A 12,850-nucleotide genomic window follows, 5' to 3' on the forward strand; every position below is an offset into this window, starting at 1 on the left:
ACTAGCATAACATTTTATATTTGACTATTTGTAATGTTGCAAATTAAAGACTTTTAGTTTTATTTTTGTTGCTTTTTTTAAAATTTCGGGTCAGGTAAAAAATGACCTGCTTGAATACGGGTTAAACATGTCAGTTTCGGTTAATTCAAGTTCGTGTCACACTTTCTCAACCCGTTTTAGGATCGGGTTGGGATAAAAAAAACTAGGTACCTCTAGCCCGACACGAACCCGAAAATGCCACCGCCATCCGTATTAGACCATTTTATACACTTTCATTCTTGGAATCCTATCGCTGGGGCGATAAACATACAATCTTTTCAAAAATCACAAAGCTGTGTTCGTCCATATTATTTTTAGAGTATCCTGAACTGTCCAAAAAAATTCCGGGTCTCTATTTTGATAAAAAAAAAAAAGTTCAGAGTGTGCAGAAACATGAAGGAGCCGAATTCGGCCCCCCGCAAACATGACTTGAGCCCAGCCCAGCGAATTCCATCTTACCACTCTAATTGCCTTGCCTTTGAGCCAGTCCCTTCTGTATAAAAGTAAAACCCTCACCAACACACACAGAAACCCTCCAATTTCGCCGGTATCATTTTGGCGCGAAAGCAAAACCAGAGAATGTCAGCAGGAGGAGAAGACGAGAGAGAAGAGTACCAAGTAGAAGAAGAGTTCAGCGTGTGGAAGAAGAACACCCCATTTCTCTACGATTTGATTCTCTCTCACTCTCTGGAATGGCCTTCTCTCACTGTCCACTGGCTCCCTTCCACCCCTTCCACTTACGCCGACGACACCTACGCCATCCACAAGATGATTCTCGGCACCCACACTTCCGAAGATTTCCCCAATTTCCTCCTCGTTGCTGATGCCCATTTGCCGCTCCATCCTGCTTCCGTCCCCAACACGAATATCGAAGACCCCATTCTTCCCAAGGTCCACCCTTTTCCGCTACTAATTTAGTTACAGCTTTACAACTATACTGCTTTCCTTTGATTAATTGATTGCGTATATGGGTTTTACGGGTTGTGCTATTGTTTTGAAGAAACTTTGCAAGATGATTTCAAGTGTATTCCATTTGCATATTAGATGATAAGAGGAAAGATAGGTGTTTACTCAAAATTGTGGAGCTTTACGACATTACTGCTAACCTTGATTAATTGATTGTGTATATCGGTTTTATGGATTTTGCTATTGTTTGGAGATATTTGACAAAATGTTTTCAAGTGTATTACATTTGCATATTAGATAATAAGAGGAAAGATAGGTGTTTACTCAAAATAGTGGAGGCACGGAGCCTTAGGTAGGCTACATGGATATGTTCATTTGCAAGTGTGTTAGTAGAGGATCTTAATACATCTATTGTCTTTGTTATTTGTTCTTTACCTAAACCACCCCCTTTTTCGGATTGAAAAGCTGACCTGGGCTTCTTCCCTTATAGCTATTGCTTTAGGATTAGGCATAAATATAAGTCAGTTTTTTGGGTTTAGTATCTACTGATTTATCTCATTTACCCTTCTCCTCTCCTTCACCTCTATGTTTCAGTAATTAGTGAAAGATTTTTAAAGGTAGAAGTCATCCTATTACTTCTTTATTATCCTCTCTGGTATGAAAATCTTCATATTTATTATTTTTACTATTTTTCTGTCGTTAAAAATTTCATTTCTATTCACTTGCCTTTAGTAGCAATTTCTAAAGAGCAGACAATTGGATCTTTTGAAGTTATTTTACAAATTGGTGATTCTCTTCTAATGTATTTCTATTTGGGTTCTCACTGTACTGTATGATAATGGCATCAGTATGGTTGTACTATATAGCAGATTAAAAATGGAAACCATAAGGATGTTTATATGTAGACACCAATATGGTGATTCTTTAGGCAAACATATAAATTAGTCGGAATAGGATGTACTTAACTGTTGCAAGCAGTGTCAACTAACAAAAGGGAAAGAAATATATACAAAAGAGCTTTAAATTTAAAGAAAAATCTTCAAAGCAGATCTGTGCCATGGACAAGGAGCAAGACTTAATGCTAATTGCAAGTTTTTCTTAAATATTAATTTCTTAAATTGTAAAGAATCTAATCTCATATTTCGTTTGCATAATATTATTTTAAAATATATAATTAAATCATACTTTATTTAATTAGGAAACTCTATTTGATCATAAAAAAAATTAATATTTTTTAACTATAAAATAGGATTATTATATATGTGTTGTTCGTTAATATTAAAAGTTATATTATGCAAGTACAAAAATGCCTCTCGGACTTAAGATTAGCGGCTCTTTTTAACGGAATCGAGATCGCAAATATAGACTGCAATAAACTTACCAACCGCCACGTTTCAAAGTATGGATAGTCCTATGAGTCAAAATTGAGGATCAGAAACATTTAATTCTTCCGACTAATATAAACGCGTGAACCAAACGGACACCTAAATACATAGAATTCGGCCCCTCGCAAACATGAGTTGAGCCCAGCCCAGCGAATTCCATCTAACCACTATGATGCCTTGCCTTTGAGCTAGTCCCTTTTATATAAAATTAAAACCCTGGCCAACACACACACAGAGAGAAACCCTCCATCTTCGCCGGTATCATTTTTGCGCGAAAAGCTTGAGAATGTCAGGAGGAGAAGAGGATAGAGAAGAGTACCAATCAGAAGAAGAGTTCAGCGTGTGGAAGAAGAACGCCCCATTTCTCTACGATTTGATTCTCTCCCACTCTCTGGAATCACCTTCTCTCACTGTCCATTGGCTCCCTTGTGCCCCTTGCACTTACGCAGACGACACCTACGCCATCCACAAGATGATTCTCGGCACCCACACTTCTGAAGATTTCCCCAATTTTCTCCTCGTTGCTGATGCCCATTTGCCTCTTCATCCTGCTTCCGTCCCCAACACCAATCTCGAAGACCCCATTCTTCCCAAGGTCCACCCTTTTTCGCTACTAATTGAATCACACCTTTACAACTATACTGCTTTCCTTTGATTAATTGATTGTGTGTATCTGTTTTATGGGTTTTGCTATTGTTTGGAACATATTTTACAAAATGTTTTCAACTGTATTAAATTTGCATATTAGGTCATAAGAGGAAAGATAGGTGTTTACTCAAAATACCGGAGCCTTAGGCTACATGGATATGTTAATTTGTAAATGTGTTAGTAGAGGAGCTTAATTCATCTATTGTCTTTGTTATTTGTTCTTTACCTTAACCACCCCCTTTTTTGGATTGAAGAGTGGAGCACTAGGAGTCTTTCTTTTGAGGGAGATGTTTAGCTTTCCTTTACAATGTAAATGCTTTTGGTATATTAGGGCCCCGGGCCCCTAGTGCTCTCACCACCGCTTGCTCGTGGTCTTTTTAATGATGGACTAGATTTTTGTTGAATCTATTAACTTGTATATTTTTAGGTGGAGATAAAGCAGAAAATACATGTTGATGGAGAGGTGAACAGAGCACGTTGCATGCTGCAAAAACCATTCGTTGTTGCGGCAAAGACTAGTAATGCTGATGTGTACGTATTTGACTGCACTAAACAACCGATGGATCATCAAGGAGGGTCTTGTGATCCAGATTTGAGGTTGAGGGGTCATGATAAAGAAGGGTATGGATTGTCATGGAGCCCATTTAAAGAGGGGTACCTCTTGAGTGGTTCAAATGACTGCAAAGTTTGTATGTGGGATATTTCAGCAATGCCGCAAGAGAAAGTGCTAGATGCATGCAATGTTTATAAGGTACGTGTGGTACTTGTTGTCTCTCTTGGACTTTTGATGATGTGAAGTCTTTTTTCAATGTAAAATTTAACCCTCACCTAGTTATTTACATCAAATTATCACTTAGGAGCATGGAAGTTTGGTTAATGATGTTTCATGGCACTCGGAGAATGAAAATTTGTTTGGCTCTGTTGGAGATGACTGTCGGCTAATGATTTGGGATCTACGAGCTACCAAGCCCCAACAGTCTGTAGCTGTTCATGAAAAGGAGGTTTGACACATTTCAATAGTTTTTCATCTGTGTAACAGTCTCGCTGTTTAGAATTCATGTTGAGCAAGAACTGAATTTGCGCTCAGCAACACACCTGTTGTGCTTGACTGAAGTCAGGATATGAACTTAACTGGAAAACCTGGCAGCTCTGTAAGAATATAATCTATCATATCCACAATCTGCTGGTGAATATTTACTTGGATATAATTGGTGTTTAATTTGTAATATAGTTATTACAAACTTACTGTAACTGGTCATGTATATAGACAATGATTTCTTTCAAATTTAAGTGCTAGTAGTCACGTTCTTATACATTTTCCGAAGTTATGAAAATAATGTTTGAGTTGCAGTTTTTGTCATTAATAGTGTGTCATTCTTCTTTTTTTTTTTAGCCAGTGCCATGACAGATGACCTTTGTTATTATGATTGGATATTGTTAGTGATCTATAAAACTTTCCATTACCATCTACAAGAAGCATGTCTATATTTTTAATGGTATTTCTTTTCGGTTTCAGGTTAACTATTTATCATTCAATCCTCACAATGATTATGTATTGGCTACAGCGTCTTCAGATGCAACTGTTGGTTTGTTTGACTTGCGAAAATTGTCAATACCTTTGCATATTCTCAGTAGTCATGCGTATGTTCTCTTTCTCTCTTCATATATATATATATATATATATATATATATATATATATATATATATATATATATATATATATATATATATATATATATATATATATAAAAGCAAATGCTCAGGTAAAAACCAGGCTTAGCCCTGAAACATATAAATGTATGAATGTATGTATGTATGTATGTGTAATTTTACACACATTACTTGAGCTTGATACTTGATATTATTGCCTTGCATTTTGATTTTATAAGTTGATGGACTTGTGCCATTTTTTAGCTTGACATAATCAACTAGAATTGGTTTTCCTAATCTACTTTGAGGTTTTTAGATGTGTTAAATGTATCTCCGGCCGCCATCCTCTTTCAATTGAATAATAAATAGTACTGGCCCTCAAATTTTAAAGAGGATATAGGCCTGTAGGGATGATGTGAAACATATGTGCAATTTTTTTACCGTTCTCTTGACTGAGCTGAGGGAACATAGAGGCCTCGAATAATGGATAATGTATCCATGTAATTTTGTAGCAAAACTTGTTAGAAATCATGTAAAAAAGAAATGACACCGTTCTTATAGTAGCCAAACTAATTCTCTGATAATTTAATATTTTATAATGTAGTAGTCATGATATAAGAAATTTTCGAATTTGATTTTCTATACTTCCCAGAAGTAGGAAGATATGCATAGTACATGAGCGACAATCATCTTTATGTTCCTAAAGCATATTAGTAATTTTAATCAAAAAGAAAGGAGAGGTAAATTTTGACCTCTCTTTGTCAGCACCAATGAATGCGCCCTCACTCCCGCATCATAATCTTTTAATGTGAGATATATATTGCTGTTGATTGTTTGTTAATATTGAAGTTGCATTGATGTAGGATGATATGCCTTCTTTTTTACAGGGAGCAAGTATTCCAGGTAGAATGGGATCCGAATCACGAAACTGTGTTGGCATCTTCTTCAGCTGATAGGAGGTTGATGGTCTGGGATCTAAGCAGGTACTCTAAACTTGAGAAATAGATGTTTGTTTATCTTTCATCATCATCTATAGTCTATGCTATGCCCCTGAACTGATTCTATTACATTTTAGCTCCTTTTCTAGTCATTAATCTTTTCTACAATTACCAATGAGGAATGAGGCCAGTCCTCTTGATTGCTTTCTGAGCTGTAGCAATTGTACATCTCCAGTAATTTCGAATGATAATTAACAGATTTAGAGAGCTAGTTTCGGATGCCAAGAACGCATTTTAGCTTACAAGACTTTGAACGCCTCGATGTGGCTTTTGTTTATGCACAATATAGAAAAGCTGTGAATAACAGAAGCGCTTCTGTTTCCTTGTTTCCATTTGTTTGTTGTGAATAAAAAAAATGACCATAACAAAAAGAATTTATTTTCACTTATTGTCTTTTAAGTTCTAACAGTGTCCGTTCAACTGACTGGTGCTTGGACACGTTCTTATCATTTATATGGCATTTGCTGAGGTTTTGTTTATTCTCAACATGAAATGTCTTATCAGCAATAGGACAATCTTTTCCATCCTAGAAAGGCATTTGTATCTAAAATGCAATTAAAGATTCATGATTACGACTACAGTTTCCCTCCCTAATCAATCTGACCATTATGGAATTATTTATTTGTACGTGTATGACTACTGTTTTTTTCCCTTTAATCTACCCTACCTTTTCGGAATTGTGTCCTTGTACATCCTTGGAGACCCAACTTAGAACATGAATACATTTTTCTGTATTCTTGCAGGATAGGAGATGAACAGCTGGAGGGAGAAGCGGAAGATGGTCCTCCTGAGCTTCTCTTCTCTCATGGTGGCCACAAAGCAAATTTATCAGATTTCTCGTGGAACAAGAACGAACCATGGGTTATATCAAGTGTAGCCGAGGACAATACTCTTCAAATCTGGCAGATGGCTGAGAGCATCTATCGTGAGGATGATGACATTTGAAGTGTTCATCACTCATTAATGTAAAAAGACCTTTGTCTTGAAACAACCTATCCCTATTAGAGCAATCATGTATGTACTGCACAGATAGAGTATAGAAGTACTTTGTCTGACTTGATGGTTCTCTTGTTTGGGCTTCCTAACTAAAACTCATAATAAAGGTCATTGCATCTGTTTTCAACTTAAAAAGTCTTGCATTCTTCTGTATCGTGCTGTAAGTGCTTCCTAGTATCAGTTTTTAAAGTAGATGAATCTAGTGCTTTCATCACCTTGAATTGAGAGCTATTACTGGCTGCGGATTAGTGGAGGGGGCAATAGCGTGTGCCTGATACTGGAAACGCATGTAGTCACTACCAGATGGTAGATTAAGATGGAATGAAATAATGCAGTTTAAATATTATGACAAGTTACATTTGTGAGCAGTTTTTGTTACATGAAAAATGTGTTTTGATTTCTGTAAACATATAATTTGAGTACAAAGTATTTGTGTTGCTCAACACAGTCTTCAGGTTGTAGAGTACATGTATGCAGATTGTTTGCTTATGCTCAAGAATCATATTCACTCCAACCCCCAGACAGTATAATTTGGGTATAATTATTTTTATTTGGGTATAATTATTTTTTATTTCAAAAGAAAGGAAAAAAGGAGATATAGTTTAGCAAGAGTGCATATACAACTACATAAATTTTGGACAGATATCTATTCTAAGTTTAGTATATAAACTTGTACCGGAGGAATTGTATACTTGTTTGCTTGAGAAATTATAGTTGAGCTTGTTATTGTATGAATTTGAAAGCTGGTGCAACAGCCGATCTTCGTAAATATTTCAATTCTCGCTCTGTTCAGCTATGTCGTGCGGGTAAAAAATAATTGACATCAAAAAATTATATTGAAATTAAAATTAGATTAAAATCTCAAATTGGTTGAAGATACTTTTGAAATAACTAATTTTATTTTCATAATTTTGTATAATAACTAATTTATTTTTATTATTACATATTACCAACCTATCCTTACTAGCAACAATATCATCACTAGAATTATCCCGGTTTAAATTTCTACCCAAAAGGGCCAAAGCTTCTTGACGAAAAACTCAAATTGTACTCTATCCTCTGCTCCCTTTTCTTTATAAATAGATGGTCACATAAAAATAAAGTCGTAGAAAATAAAAAAAATTATGAATATTTGATATTTAATGTATAAATGAGTATAATGGAAGAAAGTAATGGATGCAGATAACTTTGAAATAGAAATAAGTTAAAAATATATATTTAAAAAAAGTGTAAAAAAATAGTTAACACTAAATAACCACGTTATTATTTAGGACAGTTACATTTAGAGATAAGCCGGTAAATGAAATGCTAAGCTATCTCTCGAGCTTATTCTGTCATAAATGAATTTTATTTTAAATTTTACTTCATATCTTTATTTTTGTCCTGATCATTCTTTCAAATTTTACATCAAACCCATTTTATTTCAATACATCAGAAGAAAATCTATAAAAATAGAGATAAAAATAGAGATATTGATATAAATTATAAATTGTGAGAGTTATTATAAATGCAATTTCTTTAAATTAATAGTGTTGTTTCAAATTTGGGGCTCAAAAGCGATTTCCTTTAGAGTAAATTATAAAATCGTGGTTGAATTTTACCCACTTTTATATTTTAGTGGTCAAAATTTCAAATTTTCAATAGAGTGGCCAAACATTACTTTTATATTTCAAAAGGTGGCTGAACTTTACCCACTAACTTTTTTTCTTCAAAAAATGGCTCTTAGCCACCTTTTCAAAGAGCTAAACCAATATTTTGCCATCATATTATATATTTAAAATTTCGGCCATCAAAATGCAAAAGGGTGTAAAGTTCAACCATCACTTTGCAATTTACTCTTTCCTTTATATATAAAAATAAAGTAATAAAAAATAAAGTAATAAATGGCCAGAGCAAGATAACTGCATTTTTGATGTAAAAGATAAATGAATTGGACATAGATAGAAGATGCCCTAAACTGAGTACAATAAACATAGGGGGTGTTTGGGGAGGGCTTAAAAGTCCGGCTTCTGAATTATAAGTTAGAAACATTTATTTGTACCGTTTGTGTAAGAAGTCAAGAAGTACTTATAAAAAGTTAGAAATGCTAGCTTTTGTTTCAGGACTTCTGCTTATTTGCCAAACACTTTAACCACTTAAAAGTCTTAATTTACTTCTAATTTCTTCACTACTTCTTTACTTTAAGCAAAAAACACTTATTTTAACCTTACCCAAACGCCCACATGATACCAATACCAAATTGTTACACAGTTTAAAATACGAACCAAAGATGTCTAGTACCAATTATAATAGCTTATGATCTAGATTGACAAATAAATGTGTTGCATGGAATTTGTTTTACACAACATTCAAAAACAATACTAGGCAACAATAAATTCACAAACCTCCAATTAGCATTCAGAGTACTAGAGAATTTAGCTACATTAAACTTTGACACAAGAAAATACAAGGCGCTAAAGCCCAAAAGAAAATAAGAAATGAAAAAACAGATGAGCTAGGGGCATTATATAACATCTATAGGGACTAGGGAGGATAATGAAGGCGAAGTTCAGTGAAAGACTTGTATTCATTCACAATATCAAGATAACAGATCGTCAAAAGCTCTTCAAATAGCCCTTGCTGCACGAGCACCACCTAATAGAATACAGAAAATGGAGATAAGAATCATCCAGAGTTGATTTCCCAAGCCACAATTAATGTAAAACAGCATTGCTTGGTGAAAAGAGGATAACATGTCATTAAAAGATTTTCAAACCAATTGCAGGTGTACAGTTTTCTCCCCCCCTTTTCTCTTGGGTACTATAAAATTTTGATAATTTTACACCATTCGAACAGAGCCACGTACATAATTTGGTTGCAAAGTTTTCATATAAGCAACACATACCCTAGATATATCTCAGGTAACTCAGGCAGTGATTAAAATGACAGTCTTCTGATATACATTATAATATGAAATCATTTTATTCAGAATATGAGGATAGTTACTTGAGATTTATCTCACACGTTCCTTATACTCTTAGGTATATGACAGGTTCAAATAGTCCCCGTGGCCTATGTTCATTTGTTATAAATACTCTAAATCCAATATATAAAATCATTGCTGAATGGCATTTGACTAGTCGCGACTAATCAACTACGCGACCAGTCGAGGAAAGAAGTTTTGACTGAAGAGCTCGACTTCGGCTTGCTGATTGTCGACTAATCCGACTAACTGGCTTGGACTTGGGTGACTAGTCACTCGACTTGCCGACTAGTCGGGTCGACTTATCGACTAGTCAGTAGACTAGTGCAAACCCAGTGGAAAACCAAGCCAAATTAAATAAAATGAAAAAAATAGCTTATTCTCTTTAAGCCTAATCAGTTGCAACAACACCCACTTTGTTAAATTGAAATTGATATATATATTTTAATATGTATGTGTGAGTAGGCTTGATTAAATATGATATAAATATGCATATATATGTGCATAGTGAGTATATAATGTGTATGTATGGATACATGTAGATATGAAGGCAATCGATTATTTTAATTAATATATCTATTTTCTGATTAATATATTAGGGAATGTTGAACTTCTGTTGAGAGAAACCAGATATATGAGTTATATCTAATTTTTTAATATATGATTTGCCCAGCCGGACCTTCATTGACTCGACTTAACACAATGAAAACCATGTAATATTATACAATCTGAAAAACCTGACGAACCAGAAATTACACATGACAATAATGACATATACGACACATGAAAAAATTCTAGAATAAATAATCATCACACTTAAAAGTTTCTGAGATAGAGATATTAAAGATCAGGACAAGGAAGAAAGTAGTACATTAAACTTTCAATAACCGTTCTATTCCAAAAACTTTAAATTCATAAGAGGACTTGCCACATAATATCCATTAAAACGGCTAATGATTCAGATACCTTTATTCATTAGTCATGCAATTATAGTGACAACAAGAGACTGAATAACACGTGATCATAAACATAGCACTTCATCAATATGGAAAATTTTATAAAACAAATTTTAAGTTGATTACTCATATAAGTCTGCTTCCAGCATATGGTAACTTACAGCTAAACAAAATATTCTATAAATACACGTAAGATAGTAAAAAAGTCTGAAATGTTCTAAATTTCATGAATATTTAACACAAACATAAACATATAATGCTTTCTTAGATCTGAAATTTAAAGTTCCATGATGGGAGAAACTAGAGTCCACAGCTGTGATGTGAAACTATTAAATTAAATTTCTTACACAGTTTGCTGCAGATAAAGATGCACAACAGATGAATTCGTTCTAACAGTATTAATAGTGGTGAATCATGAACACTTCTATAGAGTACACTTTGTGCTAAATAGTGAAAGATTTTTCCGGTGCATTTACTTTAAATAAACCTACAAGTAATAACTTGAGTTTTGGTTTATAAGGTGTCATATAGTCTAAGACATCATAAAAAAGAATGCGTGCTCTTGTATAAGTGGTGTTCCAATTTTAACATATGAAACACCTTATATGAATGGGTTAGTAAGGAAAACCAAAGGAATCACCTTTTCTTTTATTTGTAGCGGACATGTTGATAGGAGGCGCACTGCTCCCAAGTTCACAGCCAGGAAGCCCGTTTGATGCAAAGTTTTGAGTTCCCAAACATTGCATGTTTTCAAAATCACAACCAGTAAGGCCTTGACCATTAAGTACTGCATTTTCAGCATTTCTACCTTCATCCCCTGGATGGAGGCAATAGACCTGATCATCACACTGTAAGTTACACGGATTCATCACATATGCACTGGGCACATTAGGAGTTATAGGGGTCTGATAGATGTCCCCAGTCTTAGCAGACTTTTGGTAAGGAAAGGACCCAATCTCCCCTTCAATTCTTCCTCTAATATCAACAAGCAAACATTTAAGCCTGGCAACTTCTGCCTCCAACACAGCCTGACCCTGCAACCTCTTTGCCAGCTGTTGGTTTATGGCCCTCAGTCTAACCACTTCATCCTCCAAAGAAGCAGCTCTTGCCTTCTTCTTCTCGCGATACTTGCGAACTGCTTCACGATTTCCCAATGGCCGTTTCTTCGACTTCTTATCCGCAGACTCAGCAGTATCGTCACTAGGAGCCACATCTTCACTCGAGGCAGGCAGAATTTTAGTATGCACATGGTAACAAGTGTGTGTATGAGTCGAATCAGGTCCAGGCGGGTTACAGGTGTGAGCATGAGTGCAAGCATGTGTATCCTTCAGAAAGTCATCTAAGAAACTATCCATCGAGCAATCATTAGGCAAATCACCAACATTACCCAGATTTGAACCACCAGGCAATTCATGGTTGGTAAAATCAAGGTCTCCAGCCTCCATAACCATACTTATTCAAGAACTTTCAACAAAATAACCAATCGAAGCAAAACATCGAGAAGCTTGGAACTTTTCCAAAACCCACATCAACAACCTCAATTATACACCATAAAGTTACTTCCTTTACTGAAATCTGAAAGAACCCGAGAAAACAAAATTCAGAACAAAAATTGAGCATGACCCTATTCCAAAAGTATGCTATTAAAAAGAATAATCACAATTTCAACAAAAAATCAATACAAGGTACTCTGACAAGTAAACCAAGACAAAAACAAGAAAGAAACCCGATTAAGCAAGAACCCACAAAATGCTATACATGATCAAGAAAGAATAGCAGAATTTAATTAAATTTTAAGCAAAAAAATTACCAAAAAAACCCCATAAGAATAAACAAGTACACACAGGAGATGTAAGTAATGTAGATCGGAAATTGAAAACCCTAGAGAGAAAAAAAAAAGGTAAAAATGTTGTTATGTAGATATCTGTGTGTATGTATATCTGGGAAAATAGATGGTGGAAACTAGAACCTGTGGAATAATTGGCTTTAGAATCTTAGCGTAAATCAATTCCATGTCTGATGTCTTTTCGACAAGTCAATAGTCCGTAGTTTAGGGGTAAATATGTAAATCAAGCTATAGAGCAATCTTTTTTCATTGTGTTTTTGGTCGGAGTAAAATTAATATTAAAATGAAAGAGAGCACGATTGGATAGCCCAAGTGGCGGGCATATCCTCTGTTATCTCGGTACACCCGGGTTCGACTCTGGCTCACCCCGAGAATTATTAGAACAGATGCTAATTTGTAAGGCATATAAGCCTGCATTGTCAAAAAAAATATTAAAATGAAAGAGGTCTATTCGATTAGGATT

The 12,850-nt window shown here is 34.9% G+C and overlaps 2 protein-coding genes across 3 annotated transcripts; one reads left to right on the forward strand and one right to left on the reverse strand.

The window, feature by feature from the left end:
- The first annotated feature begins 334 nt into the window (after positions 1 to 334).
- On the forward strand, positions 335 to 6,758 carry LOC108228176 (WD-40 repeat-containing protein MSI2). Its single transcript, XM_017403690.2, has 6 exons — positions 335 to 930; positions 3,406 to 3,729; positions 3,836 to 3,979; positions 4,495 to 4,619; positions 5,517 to 5,612; positions 6,371 to 6,758. Exons 1-6 carry the CDS (start codon positions 619 to 621, stop codon positions 6,570 to 6,572), a joined length of 1,203 nt encoding a protein of 400 aa, XP_017259179.1. The 5' UTR covers positions 335 to 618; the 3' UTR covers positions 6,573 to 6,758.
- A 2,212-nt stretch (positions 6,759 to 8,970) lies between these two features.
- On the reverse strand, positions 8,971 to 12,546 carry LOC108224465 (basic leucine zipper 23). Of its 2 annotated transcripts, none has more exons than XM_017399101.2 (3): positions 12,352 to 12,546; positions 11,182 to 12,116; positions 8,971 to 9,257 (listed from the first exon to the last, which is right to left on the reverse strand). In XM_017399101.2, exons 2-3 carry the CDS (start codon positions 11,990 to 11,992, stop codon positions 9,229 to 9,231), a joined length of 840 nt encoding a protein of 279 aa, XP_017254590.1. In that variant the 5' UTR covers positions 11,993 to 12,116; positions 12,352 to 12,546; the 3' UTR covers positions 8,971 to 9,228. The 2 variants fall into 2 exon arrangements, with proteins under 2 accessions (XP_017254590.1, XP_017254591.1); XM_017399102.2 differs by having other exon boundaries at positions 12,511 to 12,533.
- Positions 12,547 to 12,850: the final 304 nt, after the last annotated feature.

The sequence above is a fragment of the Daucus carota genome, chromosome 6 (assembly GCF_001625215.2).
Source record: "Daucus carota subsp. sativus chromosome 6, DH1 v3.0, whole genome shotgun sequence".
Classification (NCBI taxonomy): Eukaryota; Viridiplantae; Streptophyta; class Magnoliopsida; order Apiales; family Apiaceae; genus Daucus; species Daucus carota.